This window comes from Denticeps clupeoides, chromosome 19 (genome assembly GCF_900700375.1).
Source record: "Denticeps clupeoides chromosome 19, fDenClu1.1, whole genome shotgun sequence".
Lineage (NCBI taxonomy): Eukaryota > Metazoa > Chordata > Actinopteri > Clupeiformes > Denticipitidae > Denticeps > Denticeps clupeoides.
This window is the reverse complement of record NC_041725.1, coordinates 11,068,112-11,089,867: the sequence shown is the minus strand read 5'-3', so window position 1 is coordinate 11,089,867 and position 21,756 is coordinate 11,068,112. Positions and strand designations below refer to the sequence as shown.

Genomic DNA, 21,756 nt, shown 5'->3' with positions numbered 1-21,756 from the left:
GTTCGGAAAGAGTTGGGCATCAATCTCACCGATGCGGCTGGCATCATTATAGTCCTCCTCGGGCTCTATGTGGGGTTTCAGCTCGTCGCCCTCATACCCAGCATTCATCCATTTGTCCTTCATTATTTGCTATATGGGAACGAAAGAGAGAGGAATTAGTAATATGGTGATAAGATGTACTAGTACACAGAAAAACACATGATCCAGCAACTCCAGAACAAGATGAACCAACTCCACAAGAAAAAAGAAACTGTGTAAACATAGTGACTGTTTATCTGGCCACTTCCTAGCTGAGGAAATGTTTAATCCTTTTGGTAAAAATGTGTCCAGTAATGTCTGTGCTTAATCATGTGTTCAATGAAAATGAATTAAATATGTGAGCCCCACAAACAAATGGGATCAGCTAATTCAGCTAATATTCTATCCAAAACACATCCTGAGGTTGGCCGCTGCTCAGTTTACAGTATTTACACTGTATCTACACTGTTGTTTTGGTTCATTTTACAATCAAGGTGGAAAAATGTGAAGGTCAGTGGTGGTCATCAAATGATGAGTGTGGTTATGTTACATTAACATGTGCATCTGATTTAATTCATGAGGTGCACTTGTATTACTTAACAAGTGAGTAATAATGAAATCACTGCCTATTGTTGTGATCAATTGTAGGAACATGAATCATTTGTATAACCATAGGACTTCATGACTCCCACCTCCAGAGTGCAGCGCTTGGCTGGGTTGAGAACAAGGAACTTGCGCAGGATTCCCTCACAGTCTGTGGACATGTAGAAGGGCACGCGATACTTGCCCCTCAACACGCGCTCACGCAACTCCTGATGGCCAGAGAAGAGAAATCAATCATCAAAGCGTTGCTGATCATATGCTAAACCATTAATAAATGCAGCTTAGATGCAGCTTGGAGTTTTACCTTGAGGTTCTGTCCATCAAAGGGCAGGGATCCACTGACCAGTGTGTACAGGATGACCCCCAAGCTCCAGATGTCCACTTCAGGGCCATCGTACTTCTTGCCCTGAAAGAGCTCCGGGGCAGCATAGGGCGGACTTCCACAGAAGGTGTCCAGCTTGTTGCCCAGAGTGAACTCGTTGCTGAAGCCAAAGTCAGCGATCTTGATGTTGGAGTCAGCATCCAGCAGAAGGTTCTCTGCCTGTAAATCAGAGGAGAAATGCTACTCAGCTGTGCTATTCTGCAATATATGAAAACGAGTCTGAGGTCAGTTCATGTAAAAGAACAGGCCAGAGGAGCTGCGAGACGTGACTGTGGACCGTGCGTATCTGAAAGACAAACCTCACCTTGAGATCCCTGTGAACAATATTCTTTTGGTGACAGTAGTGAACGGCCGACACGATCTGTACGGAGAAAGAAACATGCATGAGTGGCATGCTGGAGTCGGTCCAACCGCAGCAGCCATTTCGGCACTTTCCTGAATCCCAGTGGATATTTTGCCCTCAGCGTGGCCTACCTGACGGAATTTTGCCCGAGCTTCCTTCTCCTTCATTCTCCCATGGGACACGAGGTAGTCAAAAACTTCACCTGCCATACAGAGAGAGAGTGAGGGGCTGATTAGTTCTGGTGCATTTAAATGACCAATTCTGATCAACCCGCTTTTACAAAACGTCTTACATGCATGAACACGATCTAGTACAGAATGGGTTTTATTAAAAGGCTCCGAATGAGGAAATCAGAGGAAACCAGAGTACGAGGATAACACACCAGCCGTGGGGCAGCAACAACAGAAGGCAAGAAAGAGTGAAGACGGAAGGATAAGGGTAATGGAAGGAAAGAAGGCAGACTGCCATTGTGGTTCCTGTGTATGTGTGTGTTGCAGATAGACAGACGAGAATTTGTGCACGTGTGACGACAAAAGCTGATAAAGATTAAGACTCGAACACAGTGTGCCTTGTTGGTACAGCAGCCGACTCAGGCCAAGCCTGTAATGGGAGAGAGAGTCTGAGCGTTAAAGGGAGCTTAATCTGGCTAAGTGTGTCCCTGGCCCTGCTGGTGGGATGGGGAATAATTGAGTTGACTGGGCTTTATGAAAAATGCTGTGCTCACATGTAATTGCGGTCCCGAAACGAGAACAAAGAACAAAAGAAAGCAGAAATATCAGGTTTTTTTTTTTGTGTGTGTGACTAAGGTATACAAAGTCCTTGGATTTATAGTGACTAGGTCACTGTTGTGTATTGGTAGTAAACAGCAAAATGTACCAGATTTTGGAATATATAACATAGAATATAAGTCAATTGGTTCGAAGTCAAATGAATTATTTAGTTTGGATTTTTTTGTTATCATTACGTTCATCTATCTTATGTATCTTCGGTAGAGGCTTATGATGAAATAAATTAAAATATTTGAACACCACATGCAATAATGTCCAAAAAAACATTACCAATATGCCATTAAATATAAACATTGTAAACAACCTGCTTATTGATTTGGGCAGGGTTTATGTATTAAATTTATTTATGTCAGAGTTGCACACAGAGACCAGATATGACCTTTTTTTTTTTTATTTGTTTGTTTTTTTTTTTGTGTCTGGGTTGGAAAAAAAATCTGGTCTTACTATTTTGATACCCTAGTGCTACATACTTTAAAATTATAGATTAAAAATATTAGAATTATGCCCTTATATTGAATGTATTGAGCCACTTCAAGCTGTGATGTAACAAAACATTTGTGTTTAGAGTGCTTAAAATGAGCCATAGTGATAAAGAAGAAGAAATGGGGAAAGTTGAAAGGCAAGCGGAAGCATCTGAGACCACAGCTGATGATGGATGCCTGATTGATGTGACGGATGCGCACGTGTGACCGTGCGCATGCTTGTACACAATTAATGGAGGTCAGCATGTCTGTGTTTGCGTGCATGCATGTCCTGATAACGCTGGAGGGCTCATGCAGAGCACATAAAGGGAAAAGAGAAAGGGGCCGCATGCGCCTGCCCCTCTGTACTTCCTCTTAATGGCCAGGGGGTGTATGAGAGAGTGAGAGACAGGGAGGGAGGGAGAGAGAGAGGACCAAAAAAAATGCTTGATGAAATCAAACACTGAACGTGGCTGTGACACAGTGACAGTCCCCCACACTTTCCTCCCTCAGACAGACAAAGATCAAAGAGACGTCAGGCAGTTCCCAGCAATTGTATGCCTGCAGTCTCTCTCCGGGAGAGGCAAACATCAGAGTGCTCAGTCCACCCTGCTCTCAGCATCATTAGGGAGAGACTGCATCAGGCTTGCCCGTCTTTATTTATGACTGGCTCCTGGCATGGCCAAGGCTATTTTTACTGTGTTAAATGCTTAAAGAGGCAAAGCAGCTTAGGCAGTGCCGTTGTAATGTAGAGGAACATGGCGGAAAGAGGCCCAGCTGAATGCAGAGAGCACAAGTGAGTCTGAAAGCGGGGGAGGCTGACGGAAGGGGGAGTAAGTGCAAAATTTCGCACAAAATTAAGCTCTCCAAAAGAGGAAAACCATTTTTTTGTCACCGTTAAGATGCTGATATATTTTTATGCTACCATTCATAGCTGTGAAGTCCGTTTTCATTGCAAGGTGCGTGGGAGGTGTGTGCAAAAGGCTTCACAATCGGCAAAGCCAAAGATTCAATTTAGTCAGGATTATGGATACAACTAATGGAATGCAAGAGGGGCTTGTTTAGACTTGAACTTTAAGTTACAGTTTGCAGGAATGTGCCATAACACTAACCCTTCTAAGAAGTGAATTGTACAAAGTTAATAGTCGATTTCAACCGTGTGTGAGTAGATCTAGGATCAGGATATACTCACCCCCACTGGCATACTCCATGATCAAATATAGCGTTTTCTCTGTTTCGATCACCTCAAACAGTTGGACTGTAGAAAAGAGAAAGAATGGGTTAAATGTGAAAACTCTTCAAGTCACCATGGAGACAGATTGTGGTAGAACACTGCAGATTACAGAATTCCAAAAACATCACAGATACATAATTTTTTAAAAGTAGGTAGCAGAATCTCAAATGTTCCCTAAATTGAAATACAGAACCAGGTTCAAGAAAGCCTAGACACCTGACTGGAAGTACAAGATCCTGCTCTTTTGCCACGGAATAGGGTAATAAGTGGAAACACTGTCTTTTTGTCTTGGTTCTCGGTTTTGAGTATCCTGAGTATTAGGGTTAAGCTGTCTCCTAGTGACCGATCCTACAAAAAAAAAAAAAAAAAAAACAACCTAATATAGAGGTCTGGGGGGGTCCAATGGAAGCCTACTTACCAATGTTGGGGTGGTTCAGGCCTTTCATGATCCGTACCTCTCGAAAGAGCTGAAACAGAGTACAGAGAATGGCAGAGTGATGCTTCTCTACAGTTAATTTCCAGATGTTACATAATTAAACCACCACCACTCTAACACAGGATTAATTTGAGGATTCAAAGATTTCACACACAAAAAAGGAAAAAAATGAGTCTGACCGGATGGGAGAATCCAGGGTTAAAAAAGCGAAGACTCAGAAACAACAGTGTCATACTCCTATTTTTAGCCCAAACCACCTCCTTGTACTTTTCCAGCTTTGGGTCAAACGAAGCGGGGGCTGAAAATGCAACAATTTCAAATGTCTGCACACACCAAAAGCAGAGGATATTTAAAGGCCTGTGGAGGATAAGCAATGGCTGCTTTCCCCACATCGGCTCACTCGAGCTGTCGCTCACACTGACGGCTGGTCGGACACGGACCCAGCCTTCCTTTTCCACCCTCCCCCACTATTTCTTGCTCTTTTTGCTCTTGTGCCTGTAATAATTACATAGACCCAAGGTTCCCAGGGGAACCAGACCAGACTGTGCCCAGGAGAGAAGTTCCCAAAGCAGCACGCCTGGCCCACAGATATGTAATCAATCATGAGAAAGGACTGCCTTCTGCAATCTTTCACCTCCTCTTCGCTAAACAACGGGGAGAGCGATGCTGTGGTGCAGACACGTCTGCCGGCATGATTCAGTGGCACACTCACTGTGGACCTTTTCACATGTGTACAATGGCTGGAATGTGCTGATGGGCTCAGAGAACATGCAGCACCATAAGCGCTCTTAAAAGTTCTTACAAAATGCAGACGGTCCCAGGGGGTGGAACAGTGCGCCATCCTCACCCTCTCCAGCCATAAACATTATTAGCATTTCTGTCATTCATTAGCATTAGTCTGTCAGCAAGATGCACTGCACATAACATAATGTGACATACGGTGCTGTGACCCATTTAAAAAAAAGACAGAGCAGTCATAATGTCATGAGAACTGTGGTGTTCCATTTTAGGTGAAAACCGGTATTAGAACAGGTTCCGATGCTCAGATGAGAAAACCAGAGATAAGAGATTGCGATCTCTTTTTCATCATGTGGTGGACTGACGAGAAACTTCGGACTGGGCTGCACTGACCTTATCATTCATGTGGTTATATCAGTTGATTAAATTGAATGAAAGAAAAAACAAATAAAGCCCAAAGTCAATGGTGATTAGCTTTTCACTACATTCCAACACTAATTCGTGGATACTTGTAAATCTACTGGGGCTTCATCGGAGTCACCAGCCCCTAGAACAAGATATGCGCACCGCGCACACACTAACACACACTAACACACACAACGAATGCCATGGGACATGTGCAATCTGGAAAGACTAGTGCTTTAACAGATCGAACAGATGCCTGCACGGCATAGTCACACCCATTTCATGGACGTGTACTAAGGCCCATTGCCCATATGCATACAGATATGAACATTAAACCGACATGGTGGCTGGGACACACCCACAAGCACATTCAGGGGATCTAATTGATTCAGTGACATCAGTGCGTCTGCTGCACACCTGGTCTCTATGCACCAGATAAGCCTGTCTGGCCTGCTACCCTTTATTCTTCAGGATTGCCTTTTGTGCTACGTCTGTCTCTACAGTAAGTGACTTCCTGGTTCTTTCCCCAGGCACTGGTTTGCCACGTCACTGTTGCCATGGCAACTCTGTATTAAGAACAGGCATTCTCTTACCCCTGTGGCAGTCAAGAGCTTTTTTTTTTTTTTTTTTACTAAGGGGATTCATGGGATATCATCCACAGGCTCCTTCTTATCAAATTATGGAGAGGGGAGCATCTCCTTCCTAACCCCTCCCCTTTTCTTAAGCAGGCCACAGAAAGGCAGCAATAATCAAGCCCTGAACTCATCTTGTTTTTTGTACCCCCTTCCTCCACCTCTCGCTTTCTCTCTCCCCTTCCCTATTTGCATGCGGATTTACACAAATCAGCTTATGAAGTAGTCTCATTTTTTCCTCTCTCTGGCACAGGGTGGGTGGAGGTCAGTGTGGGACGCAGGCATACACTGGGTGAGCATTTTGTCCTGCTTCCCTTTAACCTGACAGCCAGAGAACCTCAGAGTCCAGCTCTCGTAGGCAGACTTTCACCCAGTCACTTGCCTAAACTGATGCTCAATAGCATTTATATACACAGTCTGTGTGTCATGATATTTTAAGACACGGACTAGACTGCAAGCAAATACATCCTGAAACAATCGCAGTGCAGTGCCACATCATAGCAATCGGGGGAAATTATCAATGGCCTTCACAAAGACAATGGGATCAGGATCAAGCGTCATGGCCCTAGCTCCTCCCACTAACCTTCAAACATCAAAACAGAAGCTCAGTGGTGCTGCTGAGGGGGGTGGGATTATTCAAATGAAGCACATTGCATTATCCTGTACAGGATGCACAGGTCACTATTCACCATAATCCAGCATGAAAGATACATTTTTACACAATGTGCTATTTCCATGTGAATAATATTTTAGCATCTGAAATACCACAGGATCAAGCTTGAATTAATAATGTTTCATCGTTCAAAAGTGTGTTTATAATGAGCTAGTGGGCAGTGGTGTAAGGAAATTGACCCGTAATCAGATGGTTGTGAACCGCCAAGGTGCCACTGAGCAAAGTATCTTCTCCACACACTGTTCCCTGGGCGCCTTTCATGGCTGCACACTGCTCACTAAAGGGGATGGGTTAAATGCAGAGGACACGTTTCATTGTGTGCACAGTGTGCTCTAAGGTAGTGTTTCACAATGACAATCACTTCACAAAAAAAAAAAGCTATGCAAATGTTCTTAAGTATATTTATGTTCAATTATTTAATATAAAAAAAATCTACAAACTGTTACTTAAAGTAACTGAAAACTTCAAACCAACTGCCCTGTAAACACGTAACTGAATATTCCCAAAACTGTCAAGACAGGAGCATACATTTGCCAGTGTTCCCATTTTAAAGTCTTCAGAATGCCTTACAGTAGTAACCACAGTAAACAGATTTAGCCTTTTAATCAGCTTTAACCAATCCCATTCAACCCTTAGAGGGCTTTGTCCAATGACAGCTCTCCCAGGGGCAGCCACTCCCAACAACCACAGAGGACCCTATTCTGTTCCTTGCACAGCGGCTTGTCAGTACTTGAATGTAAGCAATACTCCAAATACAGCAAGTCTGATGGAATCTTGCTCTAAATGTTGAATCTATTCCTACATTTCTCCATCACTGCTCTATTACACCAACATCTAATAAGAACAGTTTGATTATGAGAACAACAAGGAAACCAAATAAGTGTTGCAACAAACACTTCTCAGTTCTGTATTGATTTTGAACTGCCAGAGTCCAGTGTATGTTTCCTACTCTGGGATGTCCATAATACTTTTCGACCCAGTATCCATGTTTACATCACTGCCTATTATAAATGTACATCAACAATAAAACTACCTCAGCTTGGAGTGGAAAAGGTCAATGCCAATTTAAAAAGTGCCATAAGGTATATTAAATTTTCAACTGGCTGCACTTTCTGTGGATAGGACATTTTTGTGTTCATGGGGAATGTATTTGCATAGGTTACGTTCATTTTTCTCATTCATTCAGTCAAGTGCAAAGACCCACTCATCTTTTCTTCCCCAGAACAATGAGGACAAGGAGGGGACAAATTCCTCCAGCCCTTTATCCACTACGTTTGTTTTCATTATGATCCTGTTCTTTATATTTCATAGAAAATTGTGTTCAGAGAAAAAAAATGATTTTAAAAACAGAACACGTATTGACGCACGCACAGCTCCGTTGCCTGAACTCTTCATCTAGACCATGTCTCATGGCCTCTTGCTTTCTCAGGATCCCTGCTCCTGTGCCACAGCCCCCTTGAGGCCCACCGCCCCCCTGGGTTCAGCTGTCCCCATTGTTCCCCTGTCTGGAACACTGCTCCTGGCTGCAGGGCCCTGAATGAGGTACCCCCCTCCCCCCAACTCACTCACCCTCTCACCCTTGGCCCAATACTGGCGGCTTCCCAAAAGCATTGTATTTATTTTTTGCATAGGGTTATATTATATTCAGTTAGCATTGGGGGCTAGCGTATATATTCAGTTAGCATTGGGGGCCTAGTGTGTATTCAGGTAGGTTGTGTGGTAGTAGCCTAGTGGGTAACACACTCGCCTATGAACCAGAAGACCCGGGTTCAAATCCCACTTACTACTATTGTGTCCCTGAGCAAGACACTTAACTGTCCCTGTAACTACTGATTGTAAGTCGCTCTGGATAAGGGCGTCTTATAAATGCTGTAAATGTAAATAGCATTGGGGGCCTAGCGTGTATTCAGGTAGCATCGGGGGCCTAGCGTGTATTCAGGTAGCATCGGGGGCCTAGCGTGTATTCACACAATGACATTTGAGAGGGACATATAGAAACCCTTGTGGTAGACAGAAAGCTAGTGTCCTGTTGGAAAGACAACATTGGCTATTTTGTTGTAAGGTAAGAGTAATTTTAACCCACAAAATTTCACATCTACAACATTTATTTGGAAAAACTTGTTCCTTTCCAAATCAACCCAGACAACAGCTCTCCATGCTGGAGGGCCCAGCTTTCTATATTCACCCTCTCTATAATAAACCCTGAGAGCCAGAGAGAGAAAGAAAAGGTCCAGAGATGCACCTGTAAATACACTGCATTGTCATCTGACTGAGCGTTGATGAGAGGAGAGAGAGCAGAAAAGAGGGCAGGGAGGAGAGAGAATGGTGGGAGGAAACTAGCGTTAAAAAGTATCACCTCCTGCACTGGAGTACGTTCACTGGGAGAGAGAATAGTGCTGACAGGACAATTGCTCAGTGCATTTTTCTGCTGCAGTGTCCAAAAGCACCTCTGCAGAGATCGCACACCCCCTCCCTGGGGCTGGAGCACCCTGATCAGGCCACCGTGCCCACAACTGAATAGAATGAATTCATTCCATGATGCTCTAGTGCACAATATAAAGTTAAAGTGAAGTGATTGTCACATGTGATACACAGTAGCACAGCACATGGTGCACACAGTGAAATGTGTCCTCTGCACTTAACCCATCAGCCTGAGTGAACATTTACATTGTGAAACACTGCAGCACTGCACATGGTGTACACAATGAAATGTGTCATCTGCATTTAACTTATCACCCTTTGTAAGCAGTGCGCAGCCGTGATAGGCACCCGGGGAGCAGTGTGTCAGAACCCCAACCGGCAACCTTCCGATTACGGGTCCGTTTCTTTACCCGCTAGGCAACCACTGCCCAACTCGACCTCCAACTGAGACATTCAGAGGAACCTCTACATGTCAAAATACAAGATGGCTGTTTCTTGCATCACTATTAGGGAAAACGAGGCAGAAGTGGTTGAAAATAGTGTGTCCAATTTCTATCTGTATGTGCAAAATGCCTCACAATATGACAAACGGTGCGACAGACTTGGTTTTCAGAACAAGACTACCCACTCTAAACTTACTTGAAAACTTCATTCTCTTAAGGAAAATGTGCTGCATTATATTTACATTTACAGCATTTATCAGACACCCTTATCAAGAGCAACTTACAATCACAGTAGTCACAGGGAGCAACTTAGGGTTAAGTGTCTTGCTCAGGGACACAATGATAGTAAGTGGGATTTGAACCTGGGTCTTCTGGTTCATAGGCAAGTGTTTTACCCACTAGGCTACTAGGCTACCAGTCTTCTATGTACAGTGAGGAGTATTTAGTCAGTCACCAATTGTGCAAGTTCTACCCCTTAAAAAGATGAGCCCTGTAATTTTCATCATAGGTATACCTCAACTATGAAAAAAAACAACACACACACATTCTTTGATTTTTAAAGAATTTATTTGCAAATGATGGTGGAAAATTAGTATTTGGTCACTAACAAAAGTTCCTCTCAATACTTTGTTATATATCCTTTGTTGGCAATGATGGAGGTCAAACGTTTTCTGTAAGTCTTCACAAGGTTTTCACACACTGTTGCTGGTATTTTGGCCCATTCTTCCATGCAGATCTCCTCTAGAGCAGCGATCTTTTGGGGCTGTCGCTGGGTAACACAGACTTTCAACTCCCTCCAAAGATTTTCTATGGGGTTGAGATCTGGAGACTGGCTAGGCCACTCCAGAACCTTGAAATGCTTCTTACGAAGCCACTCCTTCGTTGCCCGAGCGGTGTGTTTGGGATCATTGTCATGCTCAAAGACCCAGCCACATTTCATCTTCAATGCCCTTGCTGATGGAAGGAGGTTTTCACTCAAAATCTCACAATACATGGCCCCATTCATTCTTTCCTTTACACGGATCAGTCGTCCGGGTCCCTTTGCAGAAAAACACCCAAAAGCATGATGTTTCCATCCCCATACTTCACAGTAGGTATGGTGTTCTTTGGATGCACCTCAGCATTCTTTCTCCTCCAAACACAAGTAGAGTTTTTAACAAAAAACCCTCTTCTGGATCATCCCAATGCTCTCTAGCAAATTTCAGATGGGCCCGGACATGTACTGGCTTAAGCAGGGGAACACCTCTGGCACTGCAGGATTTGAGTCCCTGGCGGTGTAGTGTGTTACTGATGGTAGCCTTTCTTACACTTTGGTCCCAGCTCTCTTCAGGTCATTCACTAGGTCCCCCCGTGTGGTTCTGGGATTTATGATCACAGTTCTTGTAATCATTTTGACCCCACGGGGTGAGATCTTGCGTGGAGCCCCAGATCAAGGGAGGTTAACAGTGGTCTTGAATATCTTCCATTTTCTAATAATTGCTCCCACAGTTGATTTTTTTCACACCAAGCTGCTTACCTATTGCAGATTCAGTCATCCCAGCCTTGTGCAAGTCTACAATTTTGTTTCTGGTGTCCTTACACAGCTCTTTGGTCTTGGCCATAGTGGAGTTTGGAGTGTGACTGAGGTTGTGGATGGGTGTCTTTTATACTGATAATGAGTTCAAACAGGTGCCCTTAATACAGGTAATGAGTGCAGGACAGAGGAGCCTTTTACAGAAGAACTTGTAGGTCTGTGAGAGTCAGAAATCTTGCTTGTTTGTTAATTTGCAAATAAATTCTTTAAAAATCAGAGGATGTGATTTTCTGGAGGTTTTTTTTCTCATTTTCTCTCTCATAGTTGAGGTATACCTATGATGAAAATGACAGGCCTCTCATCTTTTTAAGTGGGAGAACTTGCACAATTGGTGGCTGACTAATTACTTTTTTGACCCACTGTATGTATATGTATTTTGCACATCTAGATGCCAGCAAATAAAAAAAAAAAAACAGATGACCTGATGATTTTGAATAACGTTATTATGAATAACGATCACATTGCTGGTTCGCTGTCCTTCCTCAAAGGTACCTTTTGGTAGGTACGAACCACAGCATTCCGGGAGCAACCCTCAAGCACTGCCATTTAAGAGATGCTCAGAATGTTTTTTGCTTAATCAAACTTAAAATAGCTACATCTTATTCAAAACATTAAGTTTTCAGGCCTGCTCACTTAGCTGCTGCCTCCACTGCCAATCTGTTGTCCACCAAAGCACAGACAATCCTCTGCTATTGTAAATAAGCCCTCGGAGGCTTGACACCCTTTTTACAACAGCACTGGATTAACATAATGTCATTCGCAGCAATTCTCACATCAGAGGTGAGAAATATATCGATGCCTGCACAAAGCTACCAGGACATAATTAAATGCAGCTCAGAATCTAGCACCAGTCTCAAACATCTGAGGGTCTGTGCACCCACCTGTAGTCAAATTCAAGGTTACGGTGGTTTATTATAGTGTAAGGAAAAAGCTGCAAATGTATGGAATAGTTGCATGGTATGATGTAATTACTTGCCAAGCCAAACACTAGGGGAGTATTTTCATGGTGCTATGTAAGACCTAATGCACTGGGAGTATTTGCAAATGTCACTGTCACTAGTTGGCCAATTTGAATGCTTAAATTAAAAATGTAGGTTTGGTGTGGTGGCAGCCGTGGTCGCGAGGCAAATTATGAGCCAATTCATTACTCTACACTGACAATAGAATTAAAATGTGTTTAACTTTCCCCAAAACCCAATGAACAAACATTCATTTGGCTTGCTTTAAAGCATGTGGTAAACGACAGGTATCTGTTAAGACAAAGACAAAGCTAAAGCTATCAGCTCCTCTGCCTAGATTTGTTTTTTCACACATTAACTCATGCTTTAGTCTACCGTGTGGACAGAAATCTGATTCTATTAGAATTAAATGGCTAAGGACCCTTCTGCTAGTCCCATCTGAGCAGACGGTGAATTCCTGTGCATTTATCCGTGTGTTAATCTTCATTTAGTTTCATTGAGAAGAACACAGGATGTAAAGTGATCCGCAGCTCCCAGGATTTCATGCAAAACAGCAACGCGTCTTGACAGATTGTGCTAAATTAGCCCTGAGTCAGCGAGCGGAGAGGACCATCAAAGCAGCTGGAGCCCTCAGCACCGCAACGGGGACTCCCAGTCATAACTCAGGGGTCAAAGTTTGAGCCATATGTTCTGCAACGTCTCACCAAACAAAGCGGTCAAAAGACATCAATGGCCGCAACATGGATCTGTCAAGTTAGAGCCTTCCAGATGCATGCCAGACTTCACTATCAATCACCATTCTGAGCAATCGGTTGACAGGAAATATTTTGTTTGACAGGAAATACATATTATGTACAGATTCATAGCACACTAGTTTTTCTGTAGTAGCTTCAGAGGCACCCACGTGTGAAATATGCTGAGAGGGAGACGGAACATACCTTTTGTAGGCTGGTTGGGTTTAGCTGAGTCTTGTCAATTATCTTTATTGCGACCTAAAAGAAGGCAACAAAAAGCAATTACATGGTAGAAGATTACATGACTTGGGTGAAATTATGACAGAGACTAGACTCGTTGACGTAAGAGAAATTCTGCCTTTGAGTTCAAAGGGGTCAAAAAAAGCCTCATGACCGCAGTAAAACAGCCATTCTTCATTAAAAAACATTTATTTTACTAAAGTCCCTGGCCTTAATTAACACATGTAAAAGTCTCTCACACCACTGGACAAAAAAAAAAAAAAAAAAGTTTATAGCTTTCGTGTGAGTAGGTTAAAGGGGTATGATTGGACAATGTGTCAACCATTTTAAAACTCATTTTATAGGAATCATGAGTCTGCCAATCTAGGGCATATGCATAAATTCAAATTTATTTCTGGGTTAATGGCACCTAAGTTGTGAAGGGACGTTAATCTACAACATAATTACAACCACACAGTGCCATGAACAAACTGTGAGAACCATCACTGACCAGAACTTCCAATAGCTACACTCCTGCACGCCCTCTCTGATCTGCAAATGAAATGAGACTGAAAATCCCCTCTTCACAGGGTCTCCGATTCCAATCAACTCTGTTCTCCTTTGTTGTCCCTGGCTGGTGGAACAACTTGCCCTGCTCCATTCGACTAGCCGAGACTACTACCACCTTTAAGAAGCAGTTGAAAACCCACTTATTCAAAAAGTATTTCAGACAAATCTAACACTTACACACGCACATGCATACACACTGCACAAAATAAATAATTTTTTTCTTCGTCTAGCACTTCATTTCAGAGCATGTTCTTTTCTGACAAGTTCGGCCTTATCAGGGCTCTTAGTTTTGTAAACTAAAAATCTATAGAAATCGAACGAGAATTGCTGGTGTCTTCCTCCTGTAAGTCTCTTTGGATAAAAGCGTCTGCAAAATAAAGTAGTATGAGATATGATGGGTACACCCCACACACGTCTGTTATCCAACATTAGTTACACTAACATTATTACTAACATAATAATGTTAGTGTTAGCACATGCTGTGAAGGGTTTGGACAATTTAAAAACCTGCAAAGCGATATATATTCTCTATTGTAACTTAGTTCTTAGAATTCAGTATACATTACGTACTGCAGCAAGTGCACCAGTTCTACAAAATCATGAGTTTAATTTGACTCACATGGTCACTTTCATTAATCGCTTAGTTCAAACGGCCAGTGGCCAGAGCCCATCCTGGGACACTGGGCACACACAAACACACACTATCCAGACAATTCGCCAATTCGCCTAGTTTGCTTGCCTGTGGATGGTGGGACACTGGGACAGCATGCACATACTGCACGCCAAATGTTTGAGCCGGGATAAGAACCCACAATCTTGGTGGTGTAAGGCCACGTCACTAACCACCCTATATGAATAAATTATAAACCCTACTTCAGATGCATTTTTTTTTGCAGTTGGAATTGGGGGACTTATGTGCAATACCTACATATCCCATGCTGAAATTTAAGCCCTGTTTCGCACTGATGACAGGACCAGAGGTACACTTTTGGGATTCTGCCGAAGACTGTTTTAGTTCCTGTACATGGGAATGTCCGCCTGCTGTTCGTCTCACACTACAGTATTTATGTGGGACAGAGGTCAAGATGTGGCTGGTCTGAAACACAGAGATACTCGGCTATTGTTCTGCCGCTGTCTGTGTCAAAGTCACGCTGCATGACCCAACTAATTTTCTGCCGCACATGTTCCTGTTATCTCTGTTCTCACCAAGACATCTAGTAGGGCCCTATGAAATCAAATTAATTTTTTTCCTAAATTCCATGTTATTTTCCATTTTAATTCTTCTTCTCTGTTTTCCATTATAAACATATTTATTCACCTAAAAACTGTGACTATTGAGTGGGTGGGGAAAAAACTATCTGCAATATGACAAATCACTGTTCAACAAATTGCTTGGGCATTTACTTTTTGAAAACCATTTACATGTAAATAATATGAACTATTTCACAATATTACACATTCTTCCTTTTGTAATATAAATGTTTGACCTCAATATAAAAAAATTGTATCAAAGAAATTAACATTGGGGAGATGTGGAATTACATAAAGTTGTGCCACTTGCATAATAAAACCACGTTTTGAATCAGCTGATTTGTTTGCATGTCCAATATTTTGCTGGCATGAGCAGCTCGTACTAGTTTGCTTCTTTTCTCATAAAAAATAGTTTGGGTACTGTTCCGCTATCAACTTAGCACAAAGAGTTGAATTCTACAATTTTCTGAGTACATTGGTGTTCTAGACATTGCGTATATGCACGCACATGCAAGGAAACCGATTAGGCGAGGGGTCCGGACTTGGCACTGACAGCCTCTTCACCATCACGGACCCCACGTTTACATTGGGTTGGTGTGTGCGAAAGTCCTGCCTCAACCAGAAACGTGTGTACAAACTATACTCAATTATGTCAATACACTACTACCTAGCTACACTCCTGCACGCCCTCGCAGATCTGTGAAATGAAATGAGACTGAAAATTCCCTCTTCACGGGGTCTCTGATGGTGGAACAACTTGCCCTGCTCCACTCGACTAGCCGAGACTACTACCACCTTTAAGAAGCAGTATTTCAGATGAATCTAACACTTACACACGCACATGCGTACACACTGCACAAAATATTTTATATATATATATATATATATATATATATATATATATATATATATATATATATATATATATATATATATATATATATATATATATATATATATATATATATATATATATATATATATATATATAAAAATTTCTTCTTCTAGCACTTAAATTTCTGAGCATGTTCTTTTTCTGACAAGTTAGGCCTTATCAGGGCTCGTAGTTTAGTAAACTCAAAATCTATAGAACGAGAATTGCTGGTGTCTTCCTCCTGTAATTCGCTTTGGATAAAAGAGTCTGCTAAGAAAAGTAATTTCTGCATTTTATAGCGGATTCCTTGAATCCGTTTTTCCGCATTGTGTAAATCATAAAGCCATAATCCAGGTTCCAGTGTAGCAAAGTCCCCCCCATTCATGCTTAACAGCTGTGAAGATATTTCGTTCGGACTTAAAATCACATAAATACTATATATGTACATCAGCAATAATGCTGAAATATAGTTGAGTGTATAGGGTTTAGGGCTAATATTACCCCAGTAGTTTATATTACAAATTGTAGCATAATGAGCTTTAAAGTATAAAATAACTCCCTTTTAACGGAGTTCTGCCAAGAGGGACATCACAACCTGATTTGCAAGACCAACACCTTCAGCTCCCATCCACCGGGGCATGTTCTCACCTCTCTGCCAGTCAGAATGTGGCGCGCCAGCTTAACCTTGGCAAAGTTTCCCTTGCCGATGGTTTTCAGAAGCCGGTAGTTCCCGATGTGGGGCTGCTCGTCGCTGCAGGAGGCGATGGAGTTCCGGCAGCGTGCCCCAAGCGATCTGCTCGACCAACCAGAGCCTTTCTCCGAGCGGCTGCCCGAGAGAGCGGCATGCTGAGGGAAGGAAGGAAACGAGCCATGAATGGTCATGTGACTTCACGTGAACAGACAACCGAAATAATCGGAGCAAAATTCATGAAAATGTGCACATACTGAACGTAATTTGAATAGTAATAATTATATTAAAATGCATTATTTCATTCTCATGAAGTTTATAACTAAAGATGATGATACACCAAACCTCTTGATTCATAGTTATAACTAAAACACTGTTGCTAGTCATATTCAGAGGAGGAAAAACAAAAAACAAACTATTCCAGTGGCTGCAATTTCATAGTCTAGTGGTGATGAACAATGTTATCATGAAAAGGTCCGCCCAGCCCTATCCGGACATCTCACAGCACGCTGTGTGAATGGCCACAAAGCTAAAACCATCAAGATTCATGGGGCAATATGTGTAATTAAATTATTGATTAAACTCGCGAGGAGAGACAGAGATGTCAATGGCAGAAGACGCACTGCTGAGGCCTCCCCGTTTATCAGGCAGGACGGAGAAGAGCGGGACGGTTCCGCGGCCTTTAATCTCGCCGTGCTTCCGCCCTGCGTCGCTGGCGTGCCTGAAGCGCGGCCCAGCACCACCGCCGTGTTCAATCTGATCGGTCCCGGAATGCGCGCCGGGACGCCGGTTGCCTCTCGCACTCTGACGCGAGGTGATGCTGCCACATTCTTCCGTCCCGAATACGGAGTAAACAATGGGGCGGGGGTTGCTTGACACGCACGTTCTTTTTATTATCACTCATCCGTGTGACGGAGCATGCCATGAAAAAAAAATAAATAAAAAATGCCGATGTGTAAAGAGTCCTCGCACTGCGGCGTTAGTAAAGATCTCACAGTGGTGATAATTGAAACGTGAAGGAGACAACAGCGGTGACGCAGCCCAAACTGCGAGTGCCACCGATGCGCATGCGTGCTGGACAGAGTCGTACAGCCACGTACAAACCATCAGGTGCAACGCAGCATTTGGTGCTGCATCACGTCTCTCTTGGCAGAGACCTCCACCCCCCCTCTGGCACCCCACCCCCTGCCTGCGCTGCAGTCTGGTTCCTCGCTCTTCCCCTCCACCTGTTCCCAGGCTGCTTCTCAGGGGAGGTGGGGAAGCACCAGGGCCGAGCGTCGCCTCCCCGAGCCCCTGCCCTTCCTCATCCTAATTCAAGCCAGCTGATGCCTACCAACCCCCATCTCACACACACACACACACACAGCCTGCCTCATCTTCATACTAGTAGCTTTATCGCATTTTCAGCCAGGCACCACCCTCCCCTCCCCTCTCCCCGACTCATCTTTCTCTTTCAAGGAGAGCCCATCGATTCTCTCCCAGCTTCTCCCTCCCTCTCTCCCTCTAATTGCCATGCCGACGTATCCAGGAGGGTGGGGGTTGGGAGAAACGCATGTGGGGGGGCTTTGTCGCTGGCAGAATGGGAACCAAAAATTTCAAAAAAATATCAATGAATAAAAACATTTTAGAGTGGGTGGGTGCCTATAAAATCCTGCCACACCTTGTAGTTGTTTTCAGAACATTCCACGTTAATCCACTGGTAATAAAAAGGGGTTTTGTTTGAGTAGAACATGCCATTTGAAAGAGAACGGTCAGACGTAAATATGATATTTAGTAAAGCAACAGCTACCTACCCCGTGAAACCTTCTAATCCACTTGCATTTATTTCTAAAAATGCAGGCAGTGGAAATGCACTGAGCCATTTTGGGTGCTGCATGTGCAAAACCTATAACGCAGCCCAGAGTTTCTAGTCATGAAAATTTGCAGCGTCCTTGTGTGGTGAATTAGTTAACATAATTTCGTCGAATGTCAGTGTGCAGCTGCACTGATACGCCGTAGACGATCAAAACTGCCACCCAGCGTCACCGCGGTCACATGGTATCCTTATTTCACCCTGGTGTTCCCCCCGCACGCGTGAAATGGACCCAGGACGCGCAAGTGCGGTTAAAAAGCGAGTACATCACCGGCCTTGGAAGACGATTCCGTGTCTCGAGTTTTTGAGAAGGAAATTTAATTTCAAAACAGAGAAAGTGTCAAAATCAGACCACAGGTTACGAGTTCTATGACAGCAAGGGCTGAAAGAGGCAAAGGAAGGGGGGACATTGTGAACGATGGTCACGCTGCTACGCGTCCTGCAGAAAACAGGACACAGTGAGGAGACAGGAGGAAGAAAAAACAGAGACAGCTGCAGGATGTCAAAAGAAGACAAAGCTGCGCTGATACCCAGCAGCCAGGCGCTCTCCCAGCTCATTCTCGCACCAGCTTTTCACACCTCTTCAAGACGAACATCGCCGGAGGCTGCAAATTCGCCACTTGTGAAGACACCAAAGACTGCACGGTCGCCATAAAAACCGACGGCGATTTCAAGCAGCGCCGTCAGTCAGTCAAAGGCAGCGCGTTGTCTTCGACAAAAGTACAGTATGGGGTTCAATACGGCACCAACGGCCCCCATATCATCATCGTCATGAAGATGGATGCAAGTTGGCTGCATTTACTGGGAAATTTATGTGAACATATTTCACCCCAGGAATAAGTTAACAAAACAATGTGAGTTGGCAAGGAAATAATGTATTTCGGAGTTTTTACACAGTTTATAAGCGGTTTTATTGCATACTTTGCCATTTAATATCAGCAAAAACCAGACAAACGCAGCCTTAGTCTCTTGAACAGCAGCGTTACTCAAACGTACCAGTCTCCACGGTCACATGACGGACACCTTCTGCCTAGCCTAAGACAATGGGTGCCTCCCCAGGGTGAGCATCCTGCCGAAGATCGGGTGAGCGAGTGATGAGGACGAGCCAGGATGGGTCAGGGTTGCGCTATGCAGCCATACATCCTGTCCACCCACTACTGACCCATCTGTATTTCCACTCACGCCGCCTCCCTTTTAAACAAATAAAAAACAGACAGGGAAAAGTATGACTTTCAACCTATGACCCTGCTGATATGGGTGGAGAAGCACATGCCGGTTGGGTTTTGGCCCTGACGAAGGCCGGCGCTTCATTTCCGCTCTTGAGTAACACGCGCCAGAGCGTCATGCAGCCATTTCCTCAGGGTCGGTGGCAGAACTCTTCATTTCTCCTACAATGCTTCCACTGTTCCACATTACGCCGGAATTTTAGAATTTTAAAAGGTCACATCAACGCTCAGAGTGCAGAGCATTCGGCAGAGTCAACTTAGACCTCACAGTATTTTTTTTACATGGCAGCCTCTTTTTTGGGTACTGCATGTAGCATGTTTTGACATATTTGGAAGAAATCTGACTTTAAATGTGACCATGTTTATATGAAATATAAAATATAAAATAAAAAGTGCAATGGAGGTGATCACTGAGAGATAACCAGCATAATTACAATTTAATTCAGCCTGTGGTTAAATGGACTGAACCCAGAACTGTACATGTTTCTCTGCTCTTTTAACAGTGGGGCAGTGGTGGCCTAGCGGTTAAGGAAGCGGTCCTGTAATCTGAAGGTTGCGGTTCGAATCCCGATCTGCCAAGTTGCCACTGAGGTGCCACTGAGGAAAGCTCTGTCCCCACACACTGCTCACCAAGGGTGATTGATAAAAGCAGAGGACACATTTTGTTATGTCACCGTGTGCTGTGCTGCAATGTATCACAATGGCAATCCAAAAAAAAAAAAAAAAAAACTTGCAGTGTGGTGACCGTGCAAGCCTATTCACTTGTATTGCACATGCATTTTTTTGTTCATATTGCACATCTTTAAAGATATATATTGCATACTTCTATTGTGCAATATTATGATAATCTGTCTTATAAGTCGAAAAAACTCCATCTAAGCAGGTGTAATTCAACAATGAACATTTCATGATCTTAGATTATATTTGCATGAGTTGGTATTGATAGGGATGTGATATAATTAGAATTGGCAGTACCGATACCCTCTGTGTCCATCTGCACCAACATACTTTCCCAGTTCTGACTCATGAAACCTACTTTTTCTGTTCTGACTCAGAGCTCCATCCCAGCAGTACAGCAAGCCTCTGGGCTGTTCCAGTGCCATGAGCAACACTATTTAAAGAACTAATGGGGCTTTATCAGAACAGCCACAGAGAAGAGCGAAACAAGGAGGGATTTATAAAAAAATAAAAATAATAAAAAAAAAAGGTTTGAGGAAGAGCGAAAATTTACTGGAGCATAGGTCTCACCTTGGCATTAGATGAGAGGGCCAAACAAGCCCCTTCCAGCTGAGACCCATCTGCTAACTGCACTGTGCACACACGAGAGAGAAGAGCGTCATCCCTGGGGGAGCCACCCCCCACGCCAGAGGACGTCACCGGCATTATCTGTCAGTCAGCAACGCCACAGCCAGCGAAAAGATGATGCAATCTTCCCTTATCGATACCGACACAAAAGACTGAGCCTGAATGCGCTTTTCACCCACCCGCCCACCAAGCCAACAAATTTAGCTGCGGCGCTCACCGAGTGAATCCAATGCGGGCGCAAAAAAAACTAATTCAGCCAATTTTATGTAGGGAGTCAAACATTGCAATTCAGCGTCGAAAAAAAAAAAAAAAAAATCCACCCAAGTAGAGGCAACCGTCAATCCTTTTTGGACCAAGGGCCGTTCTCACTTCGCTCAGCATCACAGACACAAACACTAAAACCACAGAAACCAGTACACGGGTTTGCTTTAGAGCATTCGAACCCATGTTTAAAGGATTTAAACCGGCTTACAGTAGATCTCTGTGGGTGTCTAATTCAGTTTTATAAAAGCAGAGAAGCAATTCAAGGTCCAAGATTGGAATAATTATGCATAAACAAATTATTGACAGAGCAGTTGAATCCAAAAACCCCAGAATATCTTTTTACTTATACCAACGAGCTCATTTCTCCGCCTTGATTTTCCCCCGTCATGACATGATCTCCTGCAGGCGTGGTGCCAAACGTAACTGGGCGGAGTTTTAAGAAGCTGATCTTATTTCATTATGTTTCAGTTGCAATAACATTTAGTTTATTTCCACCAAGCATCTCCGCGGCAACAATAGCAAGAAACTTTCTATATATTACATAAGGAATCAGTTCATCCGGTTATGAGAACCATCCAGCAGGTGACTGTACTACAAAATGGTGGTTTCCCAATGTTATACGTGGGGCTGTGCGACATGGCATTCAATTTATATTGATATATGA

At 43.4% G+C, this 21,756-nt stretch overlaps 1 protein-coding gene across 14 annotated transcripts in view; it reads right to left on the bottom strand.

Annotated features, from left to right (window-relative positions):
• Positions 1-21,756, bottom strand: part of mark4b (MAP/microtubule affinity-regulating kinase 4b) — a 37,702-nt gene that overhangs the window by 11,724 nt on the left and 4,222 nt on the right. For all 14 annotated transcript variants that reach the window (XR_003743239.1, XM_028962853.1, XM_028962855.1 and 11 more), the window contains exons 2-10: positions 16,406-16,603; positions 13,048-13,101; positions 4,248-4,296; positions 3,788-3,853; positions 1,478-1,548; positions 1,308-1,364; positions 926-1,162; positions 711-830; positions 30-129 (exon numbers count right to left, since the gene is read on the bottom strand). Coding sequence is in view for 13 of the 14 variants with exons in the window: in XM_028962853.1 (XP_028818686.1) it covers positions 30-129; positions 711-830; positions 926-1,162; positions 1,308-1,364; positions 1,478-1,548; positions 3,788-3,853; positions 4,248-4,296; positions 13,048-13,101; positions 16,406-16,603 (952 nt within the window). In the remaining variant the exon portion in view is untranslated. The remainder of the gene's footprint in view (positions 1-29; positions 130-710; positions 831-925; positions 1,163-1,307; positions 1,365-1,477; positions 1,549-3,787; positions 3,854-4,247; positions 4,297-13,047; positions 13,102-16,405; positions 16,604-21,756) is intronic.